At 37.6% G+C, this 20,309-nt stretch overlaps 1 protein-coding gene across 2 annotated transcripts; it reads right to left on the bottom strand.

Moving 5' to 3' along the window:
* Positions 1–557: 557 nt before the first annotated feature.
* slc39a6 (solute carrier family 39 member 6) lies at positions 558–18,836 on the bottom strand. 2 transcript variants are annotated; one of them, XM_088643951.1, is made up of 11 exons: positions 18,673–18,836; positions 15,364–16,140; positions 14,764–14,929; positions 14,318–14,377; positions 12,818–12,987; positions 9,043–9,237; positions 7,056–7,146; positions 4,671–5,054; positions 3,700–3,780; positions 2,844–3,034; positions 558–1,636 (listed from the first exon to the last, which is right to left on the bottom strand). In XM_088643951.1, exons 2-11 carry the CDS (start codon positions 16,135–16,137, stop codon positions 1,484–1,486), a joined length of 2,265 nt encoding a protein of 754 aa, XP_088500077.1. In that variant the 5' UTR covers positions 16,138–16,140; positions 18,673–18,836; the 3' UTR covers positions 558–1,483. The 2 variants fall into 2 exon arrangements, with proteins under 2 accessions (XP_088500077.1, XP_088500078.1); XM_088643952.1 differs by lacking the exon at positions 18,673–18,836 and adding an exon at positions 17,873–18,574.
* Positions 18,837–20,309: the final 1,473 nt, after the last annotated feature.

The raw sequence follows: 20,309 nt of genomic DNA, 5'->3' as shown, positions 1-20,309 counted from the left end.
CCAATGTCCCCCTGTGCATCCTACACAGGGACAGGCTGAGTTTCTCTTTTTGTTTTATCCTTGTGCTCCCTGCTCCCGTTAAATAGCGCAAGTCCAGTCTGGATACCGCTGTCACAGGCGGCTATTTTACCGAAGACTGGACCCTGCTAGGAAGGCTAAGTCCAGCCTGGATGCTGTGGTGCTCAGTGACACATTTTTCTTTTTTGTTTTTTCCCCTTTTTGTGTTTTTGTTTTGGTTTTTGCTAACCTCACACCAGTGCCTTAGCCCCCTCAGATGGGGTTTCGACTTTTACCGGTGCATGCCATGGCTCCTCCCACTCCTACATTGCTACAACTGTTATGTGCTATGGAAGGCCATCTGAGCACGTTTATTCAGAAACGGAGCCCCAGGGAATCAACAATAGTACTGCTGTGCACTACTGCATATATGCAGCTCCCATTCACAGGATTCATTATTATCTGCACAATCAAAAGACTTTGAACAACTCACGTTTAAAGGATTTGTCACTTACTCACCTAACTGTTGTTTTAAAAAGGAAGATACACACAAGACCAAATGATGACGACAACTATATTTCCTCTGGAATGTAAAGCATACAAATAGGAACACCCAAAGCTGCCATATACACTGTTGGTCACATTTTTAAATCATAAAAAGTAAACAAAACATACTGATAAACTGCTTGACTTCATTGCAGGTCTACAGCACAATTTGTACACCTGATACATTAAAAAAACCAATTACAACGCCATGCTTACTGTTCAGTACACGGTGCAGAAAGAATTGACATGATCACCTCACAAATTATTTCTGACCATTTTTGATTATCGCTAAGTTTCATGGCTCAGCTGGAACACCCTTAAAAATCAGCAAGCAAGTCAAACATTGGCTACTGTGATGATTCTTGAGAGATGTAAACATTTTTCTTTGAACTTAAAATGATAGCTCTTGACCTATATAATGGCACAAAGAACACACTACAAAGACCATTCAATGAAATACTTAAATAGCCCTTACATTACATACTGAGTTCAATTACAAATTCTTGGTCTTTATTTCCAAAACCTATCTGAGTGCAGGCCCAGAATATTTCTTGCAGTCCCAATACATACATTTTCTTCAAATGCCACAGTGTAAGCATGTTTTAGCAGTCATATCATGACTTTTCTGCTTGTCCTCTTTCATTCCCTTTTTCTCCATTTATTTTATTCTGCAGTACAGTACCTAGATTTGAAACATTTTAATCCTGTGCATCAAATAACACAACTCAACAAAGCAACAGGCAACAGGCAACACTGTAACAGACAATATTTGCAACGTTAATTTAAGTTTATGTTCTACAAAAAGGATGCTACCATTACAGAAGCAAACAACAATAAAGACAAAACAAAACTTTGAGCTGAATGTCACCTATGGACATTATCACATCTATCAGTGGGCTACCGTACTGTAACTCTAACTGCAACATATACTTTCTTTTTGTTAAAGTTCAATGTCCACCAATATTTTGTTTTCAAATATGGCAATAAGTAACATGATGCTGAATCCCAGAAGAATCCCAGCATTCTGTAAAAGGAAATAACCACAATGACTAAATCCATGATCCCCAGCATCATTGTGCAACATTTCAGGCACCTGCAAGAAAAAAAAAATTGGTTTGTTACAAATCTGGGACGCTCCGTGTCAGCAGTTCAAGACACAATCTATGGAGAACACAGTCTCAGGGTTTGTATTGTAATGTGCCAGTACTGTGGACTCTCTCCTCAAAACCAATCTGTATATAATGTTTTGTGTAATCACAAATTAAAAGTTCTTTAGAAAATAACATCTGAGCTTTCAAATTGTTGACTATGGTTTTACTGGATTTTTTATATTGTTTATTTTTTTAATTTTAATTGTTGATTTTAAGATTTTAAAGGGGATTTAGACATATATTAACATTTCCTGCACACAAATACACTTGATCATAGAAAGTTGTGATCAGTTGATCAAAACTCGCTTGTCTTATAAAAGCAAAACTCTATAATTCCATACATGAGCAAATTTCTGAAGAAGTCAATTTAAAGTCTTGACCACAAGAGGTCAGAGTAAACTAGTACTTCAGATTTGAATCAGAATCTATTCTGTTACTCAGAACTCTGAAATCACTGGCACATGCAATTTCTTATCCTTCTGCGGTATGATGTCTTTTAAACCTTTAGGCTATGAAAACTTACTTTTTTGAAAAGGAAAAGAAATTCTGCATGAAGTTATAAAAAGGCATTGTAATTTTTAAAACTGCAAACAGATATTTTAAGTGTTCACAGCATAGCAAGACTATGTAAGTGTGATACTATTGCTCTTAAGGTACACTGAACCTTAACACTAGATTCGGTACATTCGGAACAAGAGTTCCGAATAGAAGCTGTCGTGGACACTGTGAAGCTTTGAGCATCAACAATGGTGACACTTTTAAATTGCCAAAGGAATCTTAAATGGATTTTAAGATTACCAATACCTCCAATACCTTGGAGATGTAATTAGTTATTAGTTTTTGCTTAAAATCCCACTTTGTGTCTACAAGGATGCACATAAATGGAGGGAAAATTCAGCAGCTGAAGTCTACCAAAATGTCATGTTTGAACTCATTTTTTAGCGAAGAAAGGAATATGGTCGCATACATTAGCCCTTTTAAAAATTAACATGAAAACACAATCTCTTTTCAGAGTGACCCACACCTGTTTCAGTATTTGTGCACACGTGTTTAAGAATTTCTTACCTTTCAAAAAGCAAAATCTAAATAACAAATTACTAAGTCAAAAAGTACCTTTCCTCAAGATCTACTTGGCAAAAACATACTTACCATATCCACAAGAGCCACATACATAAACAGCCCTGCAGTTAAGGCAAATATCCACATACAGATGTTTTCTGCATAATGTCCGATGAGAATCCCTGTGATCATGCCAAGGTAGGCCATCATGGCTGAAAGAACATTATACAGAATGGCCTGCTTCACTGTCATGCCTGCCTTCAGCAGCACTGCAAAGTCTCCTGCAAGTCACAAAGAGATGTGATGATCATTACAACACAATCTATTTATTCCTTAACGTTTGATCAAACATGGTATAACAATATAAGGTTGTTACTTCAGAGAGAGTGATACAGACAAGTTTCAGCTTCTTTTGCTGAAGTAGATACTACCAATAAACTACCTAAGAGTAAAATAAACACCTGAACTCATGCCTTTTCTTAGGGTACTCAAAAGCATTTTCTAATTGAAACAGAAAAGCTATATAAAGCTTGCAAATGGTTTGGCCCCATGTGATCTCAATTGTACTACAGTACGTCTGTGCATTTGGTGTAAAATAAGGAGACTGTCCTCATAAAAAAACTGACCAAATCACTGCATTTTCAGAGTATAATTTAGTCCCCCCCAATTTTCATCAATATGTCTACATATAATGGACGTTTTTATTAGTCTAATGTGATGGCAGTACTTCATGAGTAGCAAGGTTATTCAGAGCTATTACACATGAAGGATTCATAAAAGAAAAACTGAAAATTACATCTCATTTCTCATTTTCTTTTCATTGCCACAATCAATTTATAACGCAAGCCAGCTATGAAAACCCTATGTAAGCGTGCATCACCCATGCTGTCGAGTCAATTTCTTGAAAGTGGGTTTTGAAATGGAAGTTATCTGACGATGCCCTTACCTAACTCATGAGGCAATTCGTGACAGAAAACTGCTACTGATGTGCTAAGCCCACTGGAAAGCCCTTCAGTAAAAGCAGCCCCTGTGGGAAGAAGATGAACAGAAGATTTAGGGTCAGGGGTCAGTCATTTCAATCCCCATCCATTAGGCGTCGAAAAAGCTAATTTTCTTCGTTTGCAATCTCTCAAGTGAATTGTAATGAAATTCCAAAAGTAGATGGGGAACCTGGGATTGGAGTCATACTTCATTTTGCGTCATTAGGAAAACAAACATTTGCAATTTTACTCTAAAGTCAAATAATGTCACTGAATCTGTGGGGTATAATAAGTAGCTACTGAAAAATAGCATTTAAACATTTATGTTCTTATGTTTATTAAGGTACAAACAGGATACATTCAGCATTCTTCTGGGACAGAACTCAATCAAGGCTTTTTAGAAATTTTGCTCTTTCTCAGTTCCCAATACATACTGTACATTTACTGTACAAAGGATATACTTTCATCTTTCATGAAACAAAACAAGCCCAAAAACAGGTGGAAAAGAGAGATGGCTTTAATCATCTGCTTTTAAAAGTCTAGGATTAAAAGAAAGCCCCTGATAACACTGCACTGTTTTTCCAAGGCTAAGATAAGTTACAATTTGCATAGAAAACTACCTCAGGTAGACGCAACTGTTTTGGGTCAAGAAAGTTATTTTCTATGCAAATTTATATGCCTTTGAATAGCTCTTCTCCATGTTGATTTAAGAGAATTTGGATTTATAAAGAGATTTCATAGCCCGCACATTATTTTTACTTTGTCACAAAGTAAAACAGATGAACTATGATCAGACCATCATTGAAGGCGCACAGACCACACCTTTTAGTAGTAAATAAACTAGATGGGTCTTTGGCCAATAGCAAATAACGGGGCAGTTCTTTATGGAAATGGTACTGAAAGAGAAGGGGAGAGCAAGCCAGAGAAAAAGTATTACCTATAGCTAGTCCATCGCTGAAATTGTGCAGGCCGTCCCCCATAATGACCATCCAGGCCAGCGTGGCGACGCTGGCCTCTTTGAAGTGCTGCCGGGAGTAGCTGTGGCTGTGGCTGTGGGGGTGGTGGTTCTGAGAGTGGTGGTGATGCAGGATGTGGTGGTAGTCATGGTGATGGTGGTGCATATTGTCGGCCTGCCCCACCGTGTCGTGGAAGTGCGAGTGGCACTTGTTCTCGCAGCCTTCGGCCATGTACTCGCTGTAGCCGTCCTGGGGCAGAGCCGGAGCCAGCATGACCTCCTCCTCTTCTGGGGTGCCCTGCCCGTCTGACTTGGCAGCGAACTGCGACTGCTCCGTGAACCCCTCTGCCCTGCTGGCCTCCATGTCTGGGCAAACATAAAACAGGTTTCAGGAGAGCTCACCACTCATAGCAGGAGAAAAGGGAGGTGGGTGATTTGTCACAAGGTGTATTTTAAGTACATATACAAGAATAAAGAGATCTTTATTTTTCTTAAAAAGAGAAATTTAATGGATGAGAATGCATTCAGCTCTAATCTGTGTGCTTTAAATAATTGTATCTACCAAATAGCTAGAAGAAAAAATCTGTTGTAAACTTTAAAACTCAAATTTTCCACATATTGAAATAATTTCCATTATTTTTAAGGTTTTTTAGTTGTATATGAATGATTATTTCTCTAATTTATGGGACCTAAATTTAACCAGAAAAAGCGGCCTTCACCTCCGCCCACACACACTAGAGGGCACTTATGTCCTCTCAGCTCCAAATTTGCAATCTCTCTTATTTTCTACATACCAGAGAGCGAGAAAGGAGGCAGCAGGGGTGCTATCTGTGTATGTTCTCCCTGTATTCACGTGTATTTCCTCCAAGTGCTCCGTTTCAGCCCATAGTGGAAAAATATACTGGTGAGTTAATAGGCTCCTGGGAAAATTGGCCCTAGGTGCGACTGTGAATGTGTATCTGTGTGACTGCCCTGCAATGGACTGCCCAGTATAGGCTCCAGCTGCCCTGCAATAATGTATGGATGGATATTAGAGAAAAGGAGACTCCCATGGATATTCCAATCCATTCAAGCACATCTGTTCTTTGAATGTTTAAAAGAACAGCCTTAGAGAAGAATGCATGTTAGTTTTGAGACTCCAACAGACAGAAAAGTGTTGCTTAAAAAATTAAGCTTGGTAAACAGAAAGATTCCTTTTGCTCTTTGATCAGATGTTTGACCTAATAACAGAACAGGATAAAGAGACATTTCCCTTTATTCTGTAAAATAGTGTTGTGAAAAAAGTCTGATCTTTAAGCCACCTGATAGAAAATGACAAAATTCACAAGTCAGGATACTAGACCCAAAGACTAGCTTGTCACACCCTAAATTGGATAGCAGAAGCCTCCCACAATTCAAAGATTTTAACAACCAGAAAGCTGTCTAACAATTACAGCACCATTGTTAGCATCACATTAGAAACAGATAGTAACAAAATCTAACTTAATTTAGCAAACCACAACTGAAAAACCACAGCTTAGTCAGAAACAATCTAATTCTAGTATTGTATATAACCGGGCCTTTCTATCCTAGTGCTGAAAAACTAATGTGTCTGCAGTTCCCACACTGCTTTTAATGAGCAAAACTGGCAAGTTAGCATCTTCACTGGATTAACTTAAATACTGCTTCCAGCTCTTCAGGTGCTGATGTTTTAAAAACACCAAGACAACCTACACACCGTCTCTCCAGAACCAGGATTGGACAACCCTAGTACAGTGCAAGTCTAATTATGACCTTTATATACAGAAATTCACACCATACTTATCTGCTGTCTCACGTTGTATTTTATACGCTATCATTATGTTTTCGTACCCTACAACTGTCCCCAGCATAAGATAACGGTTCTTGGCAGTTTTAGGATGAAGCTACTGCACTACTGCAAAATAATCCTGACCTCCTACAAAGTCATCTCTTTCTTCACAGTTATGAGGTTCTATTTTGTATAAGACTCTAATTACAATTTTAAATTTACATGAACAAAATACATTTAAATAACTATGCATCTGTAATGGCAATTTTAACTATTACAGTAACTGGAGCAATATCTGGCCAACACAACAAAATAGTAGTTCTTATTCGAATTAGTGAGGTATATAGGTATAAAATCATAATGAATCATAATTCAGTGTTTTAAGAAATTCAAATTTGAAGAATAAGAACATTTTCAACACTTCATATTTGAATGTAATACACTTTCATTTCGTGAAAAGAACATTCTTTCAGGCTGAAGTTCTTCGTTTAATTTTTTTAATTTAATTATTTCTGGGTACTTTTTAAATTACTAAAGCACGAAATAAAAGCTGAAACATTCAGAGTGTGTTCCAACACCTTCACATGACTTAATGTCCGGATTCTCTTCTGCTGTCGGAAGCTTGTCAGCATTTCCATTTTCTTCATTCTGATCCAGTATCTTCTGATTCTGCTCAGACAATGCGAAATAAAACAAAATACATTATTAACTATTGACATTTCTACTGCCAAAAAACCAACAAGACACAGCTTCTGTTTCAGTACTGCTATCACTACTATCTCTTTATAGTAATTGTACAGTAGTATACTGTATATACACCATAGGGTCTCGACATTCGTGAGGATGCGCTGCAGAGAACTATTGCGAATAGCCAAATTCACATGACCAAGTCCTCTCCTATACAATCACATAATATACTACAATATACATTATGTATGGCTAAAAGACATAAGTAACACTCCCTTACAGTATATGATAATTAAAGCACTAATGCATCAGCTTTAAGATAATTAAAATGACATAGCTCAACTAAAACAAACAGTAATCACAAACATATAGTAATCAGCTATAATAACATGGATCCCCCCACCAGCAGACACCTCTACTTTTTGCCTTTACACGTCAGACCATGTTCCATGATTAGGATGCCCCACTGTAATGAAAAGGGCAATAAAATTACAGTGAGCCTATCACGTCATCTCCAGCCCCATTCCCCCGCTGCCCACATAGAACCGGGAGTGTTCATTACAATACAAAAACAAGACCAAGCTGAGATGTAGATCCTGGGGAGTTACTTTGGCAGGGGGCAGGGAGAGGCTAACTAGCCCATCCTAATATTCTACTCTGTGACGCAGCTAAATTGAAAGCTGCACTTATACTTTGGCTCGGTTTCATAGCGCTCTGTTCTTTTAATAATTATTATAATAATTGCTTACACGTATATAGCGCTTATCTGGACATTCCACTCAAAGCGCTTTACAGGTAATGGGGACTCCCCTTCACCACCACCAATGTGCAGCATCCACCTGGATGATGCGACGGCAGCCATAGTGCACCAGAACGCTCACCACACATCAGCTATCAGTGGGGAGGAGAGCAGAGTAATGTAGCCAATTCATAGATTAGGAGGCCATGATTGGTAAGGGCCAGTTGGAAATTTTGGCCAGGACACCGGGGTTACACCCCTACTCTTTTCGAGAAGCGCCCTGGGATTTTTAATGACCACAGAGAGTCAGGACCTCGGTTTTACGTCTCTTCCGAAGGACGGCGCCTGTTTTTGCCAAAAGACCCCATCGTCCAGACCCAATCGCAAATAAGAAAACTTACAAATGTCAAGACCCTATTGCATATTATAGCACATATATACAGTACATATATTATAGCATGTTCCAAACAAAATACTCTGAACTAATTAAATTAAACATTACAATTAAAGAGGTTTAGCACAAACATATTTTTTTGATATTTTTTTCCTGGTCAGGACAGTTACCATAGAAGACCAGTGAGTCTTAACTATTGTAACCAACTTGTCTTTTGTCTTTTAGACAATGCTGAGCTGAGGGTGAAGTTCAGCCTACTGTAAATCATGTCAGCCTGTCAGAAACTTGTCTGAACTGTAACAGGTCACTGGTAACACAAGCTCATTAAAATATTTATTAGCATTAGCCAGATTTAAATAATAACTATAAAGATACTTTTTTTTGTATTGTGATGTTATTTCTATACCCTCAAAGCTAAAACACCAAAAAATAACATTTTCTGAGCCATGAGGCGGCAGCATCCATTTGATAAATACCATCAAAAACACAAGAAAACTGCCTTACAATCTCATAACATTTTCATAAAGATTACATTCCTGCTTCCATTTCTGAATTCATTCATTCATTTTATATGAATCACCTGTTAGTCTGTGTGTTAATTTTATAGCAATGACTGAAATGAAGAGACTAGAACTGAAAACAACAAATCCAAGAATCAAAGATCAATGGGAGAGCTGTGTCTTAAGGAATCAGAAACATTTAGAGACCTGCGGTTTACAGAAGATGGCCTGCTTGAACTTCTCACCTTCTGTTTCTTTTCCTTATACATCTTCCCCAGCGTGATGAAGTGCTCTATGAGGAACATGAAGTAGACTCCACCCAGGGCAGTCAACCCCTTCCACACCGAGTCCAGACCACCGTCTTTGTGGCTGTGGTCATGGTGATCATGGCTTTCATTGGGTAAGTGTTCTCCATGGTTGTGTGGATGAGACCCTTGAGACTGCAAGAGAGTACAGCTGGGATTCAGTGGTGATACTGCTACAAAACTTACTGCGTTGTGAGTTTGTCATTACAGTTGTGGGATACACAACTAAACTGGATAAGCAATATATTGAAATAATACAATTTTAATTGTCATATGTTTAAGAATATTAACAAAATATACTGTGGAAAATCCCCAACAGCCAATACATTGCTTATCAGCGTAATTATCAACACACTTAAGATACAGAAACCGATTAGTCACGATCCTAAAACCATTTATTTGGTAAATTTTACTAAACATTTTTGATAGTCTACCGTGCTATAGACTTCACAGTACATTTTACTTCTAATCTGCATGATAATGTTTTTTACTTAAAAGCCATCTCTGCCAGCTGTAAATAAAGGGACTAACCCTGCTGTTTTTCCTAATCAGGTCTTCTTTGATCAAGTTTCCCTTGCAGGCAGAACTGAAAACATACCAACTCTACATAATTAAGAGATGTCTCCTCCTCAGGAATGTTGTTGAGAAAACAGCATGATCAAAATTGTCTTATTACTTTAGTAAAGAAGAAAGTTGAAAGTTGTGGTTCTACTAAGGTCTTCAGATCTAAAGGATTATTCTAAATCTTTTGTGCTAGTGTTGTTAAGTCCAAAAGTATTACAAACAAGGAGTAAAAACCGGGCTGACAATAGAACAATACACGAAAATTTGCTACATTTTTATACATGCCATATACAGTATGTGACATACTGCAGCCAGAGCACAATACCATTATATCACTTTCATGCTTTGCATCAGTTGAGTGTAGTTATGCAAAAATATGCAGAGTGCCTTACAAAATATTTGCTCCCTGTCAACACATTTTAATGAATGACATCTGTACATGCCACCGATACACTTCAATATAGCACTTTTTTTTCAAAACTGGAATTATCTGACTGAAAGCTGTTTTATATGAGGTAGGTTATATAGCACCATAATAGCAAGAAAAAAACATACAAAGTGAAAATTAGTGTGTAAAAGTATACATCTCTCTAAGTCAGTGTTTGGAGAAAACATGTTTGGTAGCAATCAGAAGAAGTTCCATTTTTGTCTGTTCTGACCATAGAACCTTTTGCCACAGGTCACATCTCATACAATTAAAATTAGCCTTTTTTATCAAAAGCTCCTTTCATATTTGTGGTATTCCCCCACACGTGCCAGCTTTGAGTACAGACTAGGATATAAACATAAACTGAACTTTGCAAATCTTTCAACATCACTGTTGTCTTCACAGCAACAGTCCCCATAATAATTGCACTTGCAATGATAGTGAAAGTAATGTACACTGTCCGATCCAGGCTGTGCCATACACTAAGGCACATGCAGATTCTTGTTTGCCAGCTAAAGTGAAAATTCAGATCTGTATTCATGGCTGAGCAAAAGAAAGATGTGCATTCACTGAAAGGGACTGATAAACAAAAGCTAGTCGATTTTCAAGGACGAATGGCTTTCTGAAACTGCCAAGATTGACACAACTGATGTCCCAAGAAGAGAAGCTCCAAACCAGGAAGACGTTTTTAAGTACTCCAGTAGAATTTAAGTTGGGTACAAATTTTGAACAGTGGCAAAGGGAAGTTTTCAACTGATAAACCGTGGGCAGAATTGAAATTTGACTACTTGTACACAGTTAAGACTTTAAGTAAACTTAGAATTATAGAATTAGCTTTAACTGGTTACTCTCTGAAACCAAGTTAGACACACACAGAGAACACCGCAGTGACTGAAGGTGATCAGCTTATGTCAATATGATGCTAAAAAACCTGTGCTCTAAAGAGCTTTGGGAAGATGTTCACTGGAGCTGTGTGAAATGGCATTTAGAAACAGGTGACAAAATTAAGAATAAGAATACAACATGTATTAGTCAGTTTGTCCTAAAGTTTTCAAGCATCTAGTTTAGGGGTTTCAAACTCATTTTACCAGTATCAGTCTTTAAAATCTCTAGGTTGACCAATAATGTCAATGAGGATGTTTACGAAAGAAAAAATGTTCAAGACGTTCGAAAAAAGTTTAAATCTGATGCACACTTCTTAGGGAAAAACACAGAACTTACTACAATCCCTTGTCTGCCAGAGTGTTATTTGTGCTTACCAGACATTCAGCAAAGCCTCTTTTCTGTCATGTTGGGTTTCAGGTACTGTGGAGTTGAGACCTTTAGGATTGCAGCAAGATGTAAACCAGACAGAAATGTTCTGTATTCTTTGTGTGTGGAAAAACTTGTTCACAGATGTAAGAACTGCCAAACATGGACAGGGTTTTTATGAATGTCTAGCTAAGGTTTAGAAAAAATGGTGGAAGTTGTCTGAAATATTCAGCGACATTCCTGGTTTTGCTGAATTTTGTCTTCAATGATGTGCAGCAAACATACTGAAGCTCTCTTTGTGCTTTCTAAAATCTACAAACCACACATCAAACTCCCGCAACAGCTTGTCAAACTTGGCAGTATTCAGCACTGCTGAGCTGACTTTCAGAGTCAAGCTATTCCCAGGTGACATGCAGACATAGAAATGAGTCAGATTACATGACAAATCAGACTTTTCCAGTTTTAGTTTGGTTCCATAGGCTCTTACACTGTCATACACCTGGGGTCACCACCTGATTTGGACCTTTAGGTTTCAATTAAGCATGTTGAGCTTGTATGTTATAATAACCATCAAAATCAGCTCGGTGAAGCATTTCAGAACTTCACATTCTGGTAATTCTTCTAATTCTCCTCCATTACACACTATGTGTTTACACACAGGTGAGAGATGGAGCATCACCGTATTTCACCCTGTGCATTCACACACACAGGTGTGTGACTTTTACACACTGTGCGTTCACACAGACAGGTGTGTGGCTATTACACGCTGTGCGTTCACACAGACAGGTGTGTGGCTATTACATGCCGTGTGTTCATACAGTCAGTAGACAGTTCTCAGATCAAATAATATCTTTAAAGCAGCAGCCCAGTTTATCCAATGAAGAATAGTAAGTCATAATAATCAGAGTAGATTGCCTCTAAAAAAAAGCATAAAGTTGTCTGTTTTTTCTGCCCCTCATGCAAATCTGATTTACAGGACATTCTAAATTGTTTGAAGATTTACTGCACAATACATGTTGGTGTACAATGCATCACAATGCAACTGATTGGTCAGCATTTGGTCAATTTTTCTTTTGTTGTACAAGTTTCAACATGTCTTTTGACCAATGATTACCAGAGTCCTGTTGGTGTTTAAACATGCTAAAAATTTCTATGGCTAAAAATTTTGCTCCAGAAAGGTAGTAAGAATTTGCAAGCAAGTTAAGAAGTTCTTTAGAAGAATCTATAGTAGCAAGCTATACATTGTCTATGAATTCAGCACTCTCATCAAGCAGTCTGGCCCTTTAGGCTTCTTATGGATTGTGTGACTGTGAGATTGAAGATGCTCTCATCATCTGAGGGGTCTGAGTCTGCAAATGTAGTTGGAGTCAGCAAGATATTGCTGAAAAAGCCTCTTTTATATTGGAGAACCTAGATGAGTTGAAAGCCAAAAGGCTACGTCAATATTTAACAGCCTGTGCCTGCTGAACTTACATGTGGTATGAGGTGGAGAAAGGCATCTCCACTAAGAGTCCCCACTGCCAGAGCTACCAAGAAGCTCAGCAGGAACTTGAAAAAAACCCGGTTCATCAATGGGATCAGAACAACTCCAAGCAGGGACAGCAGGCTAATAATGGTGATGGACACGAACCCTCCGATCCAGGCTGAAAACACAACACCCAAATCACATTAGATTTAACACCACTCAAGGGTACAAGGTTTTTAATTATGTCACCTAATTAGTAATACTATTAACTCAATTATATTTTTTCAGTAACCTGCATATACCCAACAGAAAATCAATACCTATTCGTAAAAATGGAAGTTTTCTACACTACTAAAGCATTTTGCGTTTCTTAGACCATAAAAATACTGCAATTTCACTGTTTTTTCAGTGTTATACTTACTGTATGTGAACAGTAGGTTTCTATTTAACAGAACACTTTGCATTTTCATGACATTCTTGATAATTATAAGTGTTTCAATAAATAAGGTAACAACTCTCACTGTGATGCAATTATTCATACATGACTACTGCCATGACTCATAATAGGGCCATGGTCATTGCAAAGTTGTTTAGGCATGGGTCCCACCATCACATTTAACATATCAAATACAAAATAGAAATCTATGCAAGACTCCTAGAACTACACTTAACCACTGTTCAGAAATTGCCTGCTGGACAGGTGCTTCATTAAGTACCTTAATTATTTCCAATGTTACAGTGGTGTCCAGTATTCAATATCATTCTGGGGGAGGGAATCAACGACAAATACACTCTAATGGGCCTAAGATACACCTTTTTCACCGGAAAAGCTATTTAACCTTCTTCACAACAGGAGTTTGCTGGGGTTTCTATCTTATGAATGCTGATTTAATCTCTCATGTACCCAAGTAATTTTTGTTACCTTGTTTACTGAAACCTGCTTACTCAAACATAAGCTAGCCTAAAAACAGTTCTTCATACACAGATGTTAGTATTACTGTAGGGAAACAACAAAAACAATGAAAATGTTTACAGTAAAGTAAAAGATCCAAGAGAGATGAGTTGCATGAAAATGTGTTATAACAGAAATACCAGTGGTAACAAAAGCAAACAGCAAAGGGAAAGTGATTACGAGAGTAATATTTAAAATGTTTTAAGAGGTTGATACACAAGTGCTTCATGCAGTGCTTGCCTGCTGCACAATGAACACTTTAGACAAAAAAACTGAAATCATGCAAATAGCATAATTCAATTGTCAGACACAGAATTCAAAATACAAGTTCTACATTTTGGCTAGCAATTAAGATTTTATCATTATAAAGTTAAAATAATTTTAATTTGACCATTTTCTTTGGTGTCACTTTTGTGTCTCTTGGTGTAGTCCATTTCCATCAACGAATAACACCGAAACTTATAAAACCTAACCAGTGGAACACCACCTTTGTGAGAAAGTGCTTTTTGATTTATCTAAGGAAACTCTCAATGAATACATCAGGACACATTCGTACCTGCCTGAATGGAACTTCCTCTCTGGTGGCTTTCACTGCTTTCCTTATTATTTTCATGCTCTGGAAAGGAAGAAAAATGCGTGTGACTGGAGAATTTATAAATGTTATAAAACCTGGCATACTTAATCTAGTTACTTTTCAGTATAACTGTTAAAGTTAAACACTTATGTGCATGAAAAAATATGTTTTATCTACTTTTAGTCACTCTACTTTTCAAACACATTCTGTACTGGTTCAATAGACCACACACAGTATCTGTTATCGACTGTATGGCTTGGAATTAATAGCCTAAAGCAACTGGACAATAAAATCAATGCAGCTATTCACAGCCCTACTTCATTATCTTTGATCTATTATTTTAAATGTTTGCAGGTTAAGCTCTGCTTCTGAACAACATGCAAAAGAAACCAATGGTTCACAATCACAAAAATAAACAGCAGACATACGCGTTTCCATGTGGTGATCTCCATGAGAAGCCTTTCTGTGAACAATGCAGGACTTGGTGTCAATCTGATTAAGGAGAGCAGGGCAGAGGTAACTGAAGTCTGTGACCGAGATGTTCATCTCCATGTTCATCCCATGAGAAGTCAGGATTCTGGTGGCATTTAAACACTGAAAGAGAAGGACCAAAATGACAAAACTAGACCTTGACCGGACAAGGACAAGTAAAGGTTTTGCTCACTGCACCCATCTTTGGAATGATAAAATTATCATCAAGATACACATCTTGCTTGTCATGATGATTATGAAAAATCGAGCCAAGTGTCAAAATTACTTTTAAATGTGTTTTACATGAAAACATGCAGTAAACACAGCAAAGCCCACGTATTTATTAACTTGTTAAACATATTCTGCCGGTATGACAAATGTTGTCATTTCAGTATTTACATGAACACGTGCATGAACACTTACAGTACATAAATCAAAAAAGCTTTGTATTAGTAAGACTATGGTAAAGACAGTTTCTATGACCCTAAACATTGGAGATGCACTCCTACATAATGAATTGCATGCCATATAGGACAGAGACTTTAAATCCATCCTACCTCTTTTCCATGGTGATTGTGATCATGATCATGATCGTGATCGTGATCATGATCGTGATCGTGATCATCTTTCTGCTTGTCTTCTTCTGTAACAAGCAGATTGCTGATCTTCTTAGTGGTCCCAGAGAGGTCAGGCATGGTGGAGCTAGACCCTGTTGTCTTAGAAGAGTCCCCTTGTGGCAGTTGGTCATTTGTGCTTCTCCGGCTACGTACCTCTTGGGATTTCCTCAAAATGTTACTGGTGTACACTGGGGTCGTACTGATTTCATGAAGCACTTTCTTGGCATAAAGATTGTGGTGGCTGTCACCGTCTTCCTTCTTCTTGCTCATCGCCAGGTTGACCTTGGGAATCTCAGTGACCTTCTTGCTGGTGGGGATTTCCTGTTGGTGCGTGTGGTCATGGTGGTGTGGGTGATGATGGTGATGAGGGTGGTGGGAGTGTCCTTGATCCTGGCCCTTGCTGGATTTGTGTACAGTTTCCCTGTGCAGAACATCCACCCTCCTGATCCTGTCTAAGCCAATGCTCTCCAGGAGCTTCTTCAGTCCCTCCATAGAGATGGTTCCATTCTCCCCATAGCGCCTGAACAGGACCTCTAGGTGATGCTTCTGCATGTGTTCAGCCACTTGCATGTCAACATTGGGGAGAATCTGGTCCCTGGTCCTAAAATCCCCCGGACTGTTGCACTCAGGACTGCTTTTACCATGGCCATGCCCTTGGCATTGACCAGCAAACACTAGTAACAAAGCAACAGGTATCCAATAGTCTTGTTCCATCTCCTGAAAGACAACACAGCTTACTATGTTTAGAGATATGGTTTCCAATGTTCGCTGAGCACTTTAGAACAATATAATGGTAGATTACACAGCAGATATCGTGACGTGCACAAAACCAGTTAATTCAGCACAAACACTAGTGGTTTCCAAGTATTTAGTCTTATGAAGAAAAAATAATGAAAAGAGTACATTATATGTACAGTGATGTCAAAAAGAAAGTACACCCTCTTAGGCTTCTATGGTTTTACTTATTAAGACATATCTGACCCTCACCATGTCCCAACAGTAGATATTTCTATCCTTATGTGACAAATAACACATCAATTTTACTTTACTGTCATTATTTATAAAACAAAACAAAAAAAAATCAGCCAACATTCAGAAGCCTTGTTTGAAAAAGTAAGTGCACCCATACTTCTCCTACTGTATATACGTTAAGAAGGATTAGAATCAGGTGCTGCTAAACAAGTGCACATGATTATTTGATCATTGGGAAGTGCTTTCCTTCTGTATATAAAATGTAAAACTGTCAGTCTGGTCTAAGGCTAGACTAAGACAGGAGACTCCACAGCTGAAATGTTGTGGGTTTTTTTATTTTCTTCTCTTTTCAGCATGGAATACACTTTTTGTTCCTTTGCAGCCTCTGCATACTGATGCACCTACAGTACGTACTTGAGACTATTCAGGGTAGTGGCAAAACATCATCACTGTCTAGGTGAAAAGATATCTGCGGTGGTCTCAGAGAGAGAATTGTTGCTTCTCATCAATCTGAGAAGGCTTATAAAGCCATTTCCAAACAATATGAAGTCTATCATTCTGCAGTAAGTATCTTCAATTGCCACAATACATTCTAATAAACACTTTCTTTGCAATATTCCCTGTTGGCATTCACTACTGAAATATACTTTTTAATACTGCTGTATAATAATGTGCTAACAATGGCGATCAATGCTTTGAGTTTTTAAGAAGTGCTAATAATTTCTTTTTAATTTTAAATCATGAGAACCATATTATGATTATTTTATTATTATGAGCAGTATGAAAATGATTACTCAAATCTGTTTGTATTATTGAGCAATATGGTATGCTATTTTGCAATAAAAGACCCTTATGGTGTGGTTTTAAAACCAGATAGCCTGAGGTGTATATTTACATTAATTACAACTTTTTGGTTGTTCAAATAATTTTGATTACCTAGAAAACAGTATTTCAGTAGGCGTTTCAGTGTCTTTTGGAGTACCACCATTTATATTTATTTATATCAAGCATTCATTTAGCTAATCTGCTCAAAATGTTATTAAACAGGGAGTTAGAAAATTACTTTGATTTCTTTTTCATATTGTTTACTGTAAGAAGACTTACTGTCACTATTACCAAACTTGCCAGTGAATTAGTTTAAAGATGCCTACTGTAAGGCAAGGGCACAGACATCAGAGCTCATCTGTTGAACAGACATGCAGTGCACATTAAAGATAGAGTCCATAGTTATACTGAAATAATTGTTAATTCTACAACCACAAGCATCCCGATAACGTGTAAACCTGTGTCTATGAAATCTATAGACATGGTGTCAAAGTTTCTGACCACATCTGGTCAGAAATAATATGAATAATATGTAAGCGCGTTCCCTAAAATACTGCATGTTTGCTTAGACAGTTTAATTGATGGTACAGTATAGTCGGCAACATGATTGTACAGTCTGTAACAAAATAATAATAACTAAATGTATACGTACATGTATTGCGTATATGAATCCACAAATCAAGAATGACGTGCATCTTAGAAAAATCTGTTTTGCGTTTACATAGTATACTCTAAAACGTGATTAGGTATTTTAACAAGCATTTATAATAATCGACACGTTGGTGCGAATCTTGTGTGAAGTCCAGAGCCAGCTTGTTTTTTTTTTGTTTTTTTGTTTTTTGGTTTTTGCCTGCCGATTTCACAAAGGCTAAATGCGGTTATAAAAAAAGGGAAGAAGCGTTATGATCATCCCTATCGGTCACTTTTTTTCCTCCACATGGAATTCACATTTTTATCCCTGAACTCTGAACGTACATCACTTCATTATGTACTCGCTAATATCTACTAGGATAATGCATTTGTGGTGTTTTCAATACATTAAAAAATATCGCGCTTCAACATTAGGTCAAACTATTATTACCCAAGCTATAACAGAAACCGTAAAAGACCGAGAATGAGGCAGGCCATATTGAGAACAAAGGCCTGCGGTACACAGTGACATTAAAACAGCTGGAAAGACCCGTACAATAAAACAAAACTGCTCCCATTCAGAGCTACCAACTACTACAACCAACCACACACAATGCGAATGAAGGCGCTCGTACAAACAGATTTTATGCACCCTGCCCTGGAAAGTTACCAGTGCCGTGTGCAGAGGACACCGAACAACGTCAACCTCCGGAAACAAAAGGCAGCAGACCGGACAGACAACAGCGTGGAGGTGATGTGCAACCTCATCTCGGAGGGGAAAAAAAAAACCCGAAAGATACGTCTTTGAGCCCACATACGTACCTTTGTACTGTTGTATTACTTTCCTTAGAAGATAAAATGATTGATTCTTTTTAATTTCCAAAACACAGAAAGCACATTTATTTTCCTGCCCAGGCACGCAATCTTGCCTAGCAATGTCTCACTCAGGAAGCCATGCTTCTCTACTGCAACTTTGGGTGGAGTCATGTGACGGCGCTTCATTCTCCACGTTTGCAAGGGGATTTAGTGACAAGTCCCTAGTTGGACTGTTATTAAAAACTCGGGGACAGGCGTGAAAACAAAAGCAATAGTAATAAAATGTCAGGAAATATAAACGTTTTAAGATTATTTTAGAAAAGGGCTTGCGTTGCAGAAAAAGCAGCTTCCAGTATTATTTGGTTCAAAACAGAATATCACATTACAAAATGGTACTATTAACAGTGTGTTTTAACTTCTTGATGTGCATCCTCAAATTCTGTATTTTAATTGTAGTTCCAACTTTAATGAAAAAGATAACTTATTGTTTAATATATCATATGGAGATCATAAATTAACTTAAGCTTTTATTGTATCCTAGTAAGGACTGGTGAAACTGTTCAAACACACAATTTGTGTTTCTTCCCACTGTGTCATGTGGATGTGGGAGTCAATTAGTTGCTATTCTGCATAATGTCTTCAATTTTTTATGCTGCCATGGAACTCTGCTCCAGACCTCACACAGCCTTGAATGGTAGTTTTGAAGACATTGTTTCCTTTTTTCTCATTTTTATATGAATATTCCCAATTTTTTATTTTTTTTGCCCTTGGGTATAAATTATCTTCCCAAACCACTATTTGAACTGTATTGGCAAAACTAATTCTCGTGTCTTCTTCCTGACAGAGTAGCAAAATATTAGCCTTGAATTATCTTTGGTGATGAATACCACACTTTAAACTGGGATGCCTTATGATTTTTATAGGTGTAACAAGAGATACTGACAATGATCTTCTGACAATGTTTCCTTATTGCCTTTTTTTCCTTACTGAGTGATTTGTTTCTGTGTTGTACTGCCTTTAATACACTGTGGCAATCAATGATGACTTGCAGGAGCTTCTGTAACCATTGCGCTACTCCCAGCTGCTGAAGAAGAAATAGAAAATTACTATTTTCAGAATTCCTTTTCATATTTATAGGGTATACATACTACACACTGTGTGTTTAGAAATGCGTGTAATTATTGTAATTATTTTTACTTTTATCTGTTGATATATTCTGTTTGTGAGTTAGTACTTTTTTGGAATTTTTTAACACTTCAAAAGGTGAAGTCACAGAAAGCACAATTGTATTTTTCAAGTCCAAACTAATGGGAAAAAAGTGTGTGATTTTGCATGTATTTGATGTCAAACATTTGCTTCAGTTGTCTATATCAGAGTGTGGATCGAATTTGAAATGTGTTTTCATAGGAGCTTTTGCCTGTCAGTTATATCAACCCAGTGGAAAACCATCAAGCAATGCGTTTAAATCTTGCTTTTAGGGACATTTGACATTATGGTAAAATCTCGAGGTATTGGTTAGTAGAAATAATTCTAATAAGAGAAGACCTGCTGTCTTCTTTGCATTCAGGCTTCAGGTGGTTAAAGGGAACAATCATGATACAGTATAATGACGCCATGATGGTTTTTGATTTTTAAAGTAGTGT

Source organism: Lepisosteus platostomus, chromosome 8 (assembly GCF_059453375.1).
Source record: "Lepisosteus platostomus isolate fLepPlt1 chromosome 8, fLepPlt1.hap1, whole genome shotgun sequence".
NCBI classification, from domain to species: Eukaryota; Metazoa; Chordata; class Actinopteri; order Semionotiformes; family Lepisosteidae; genus Lepisosteus; species Lepisosteus platostomus.
Note: the sequence above shows the minus strand (reverse complement) of the source record. Positions and strands in the feature narration are given on the sequence as shown.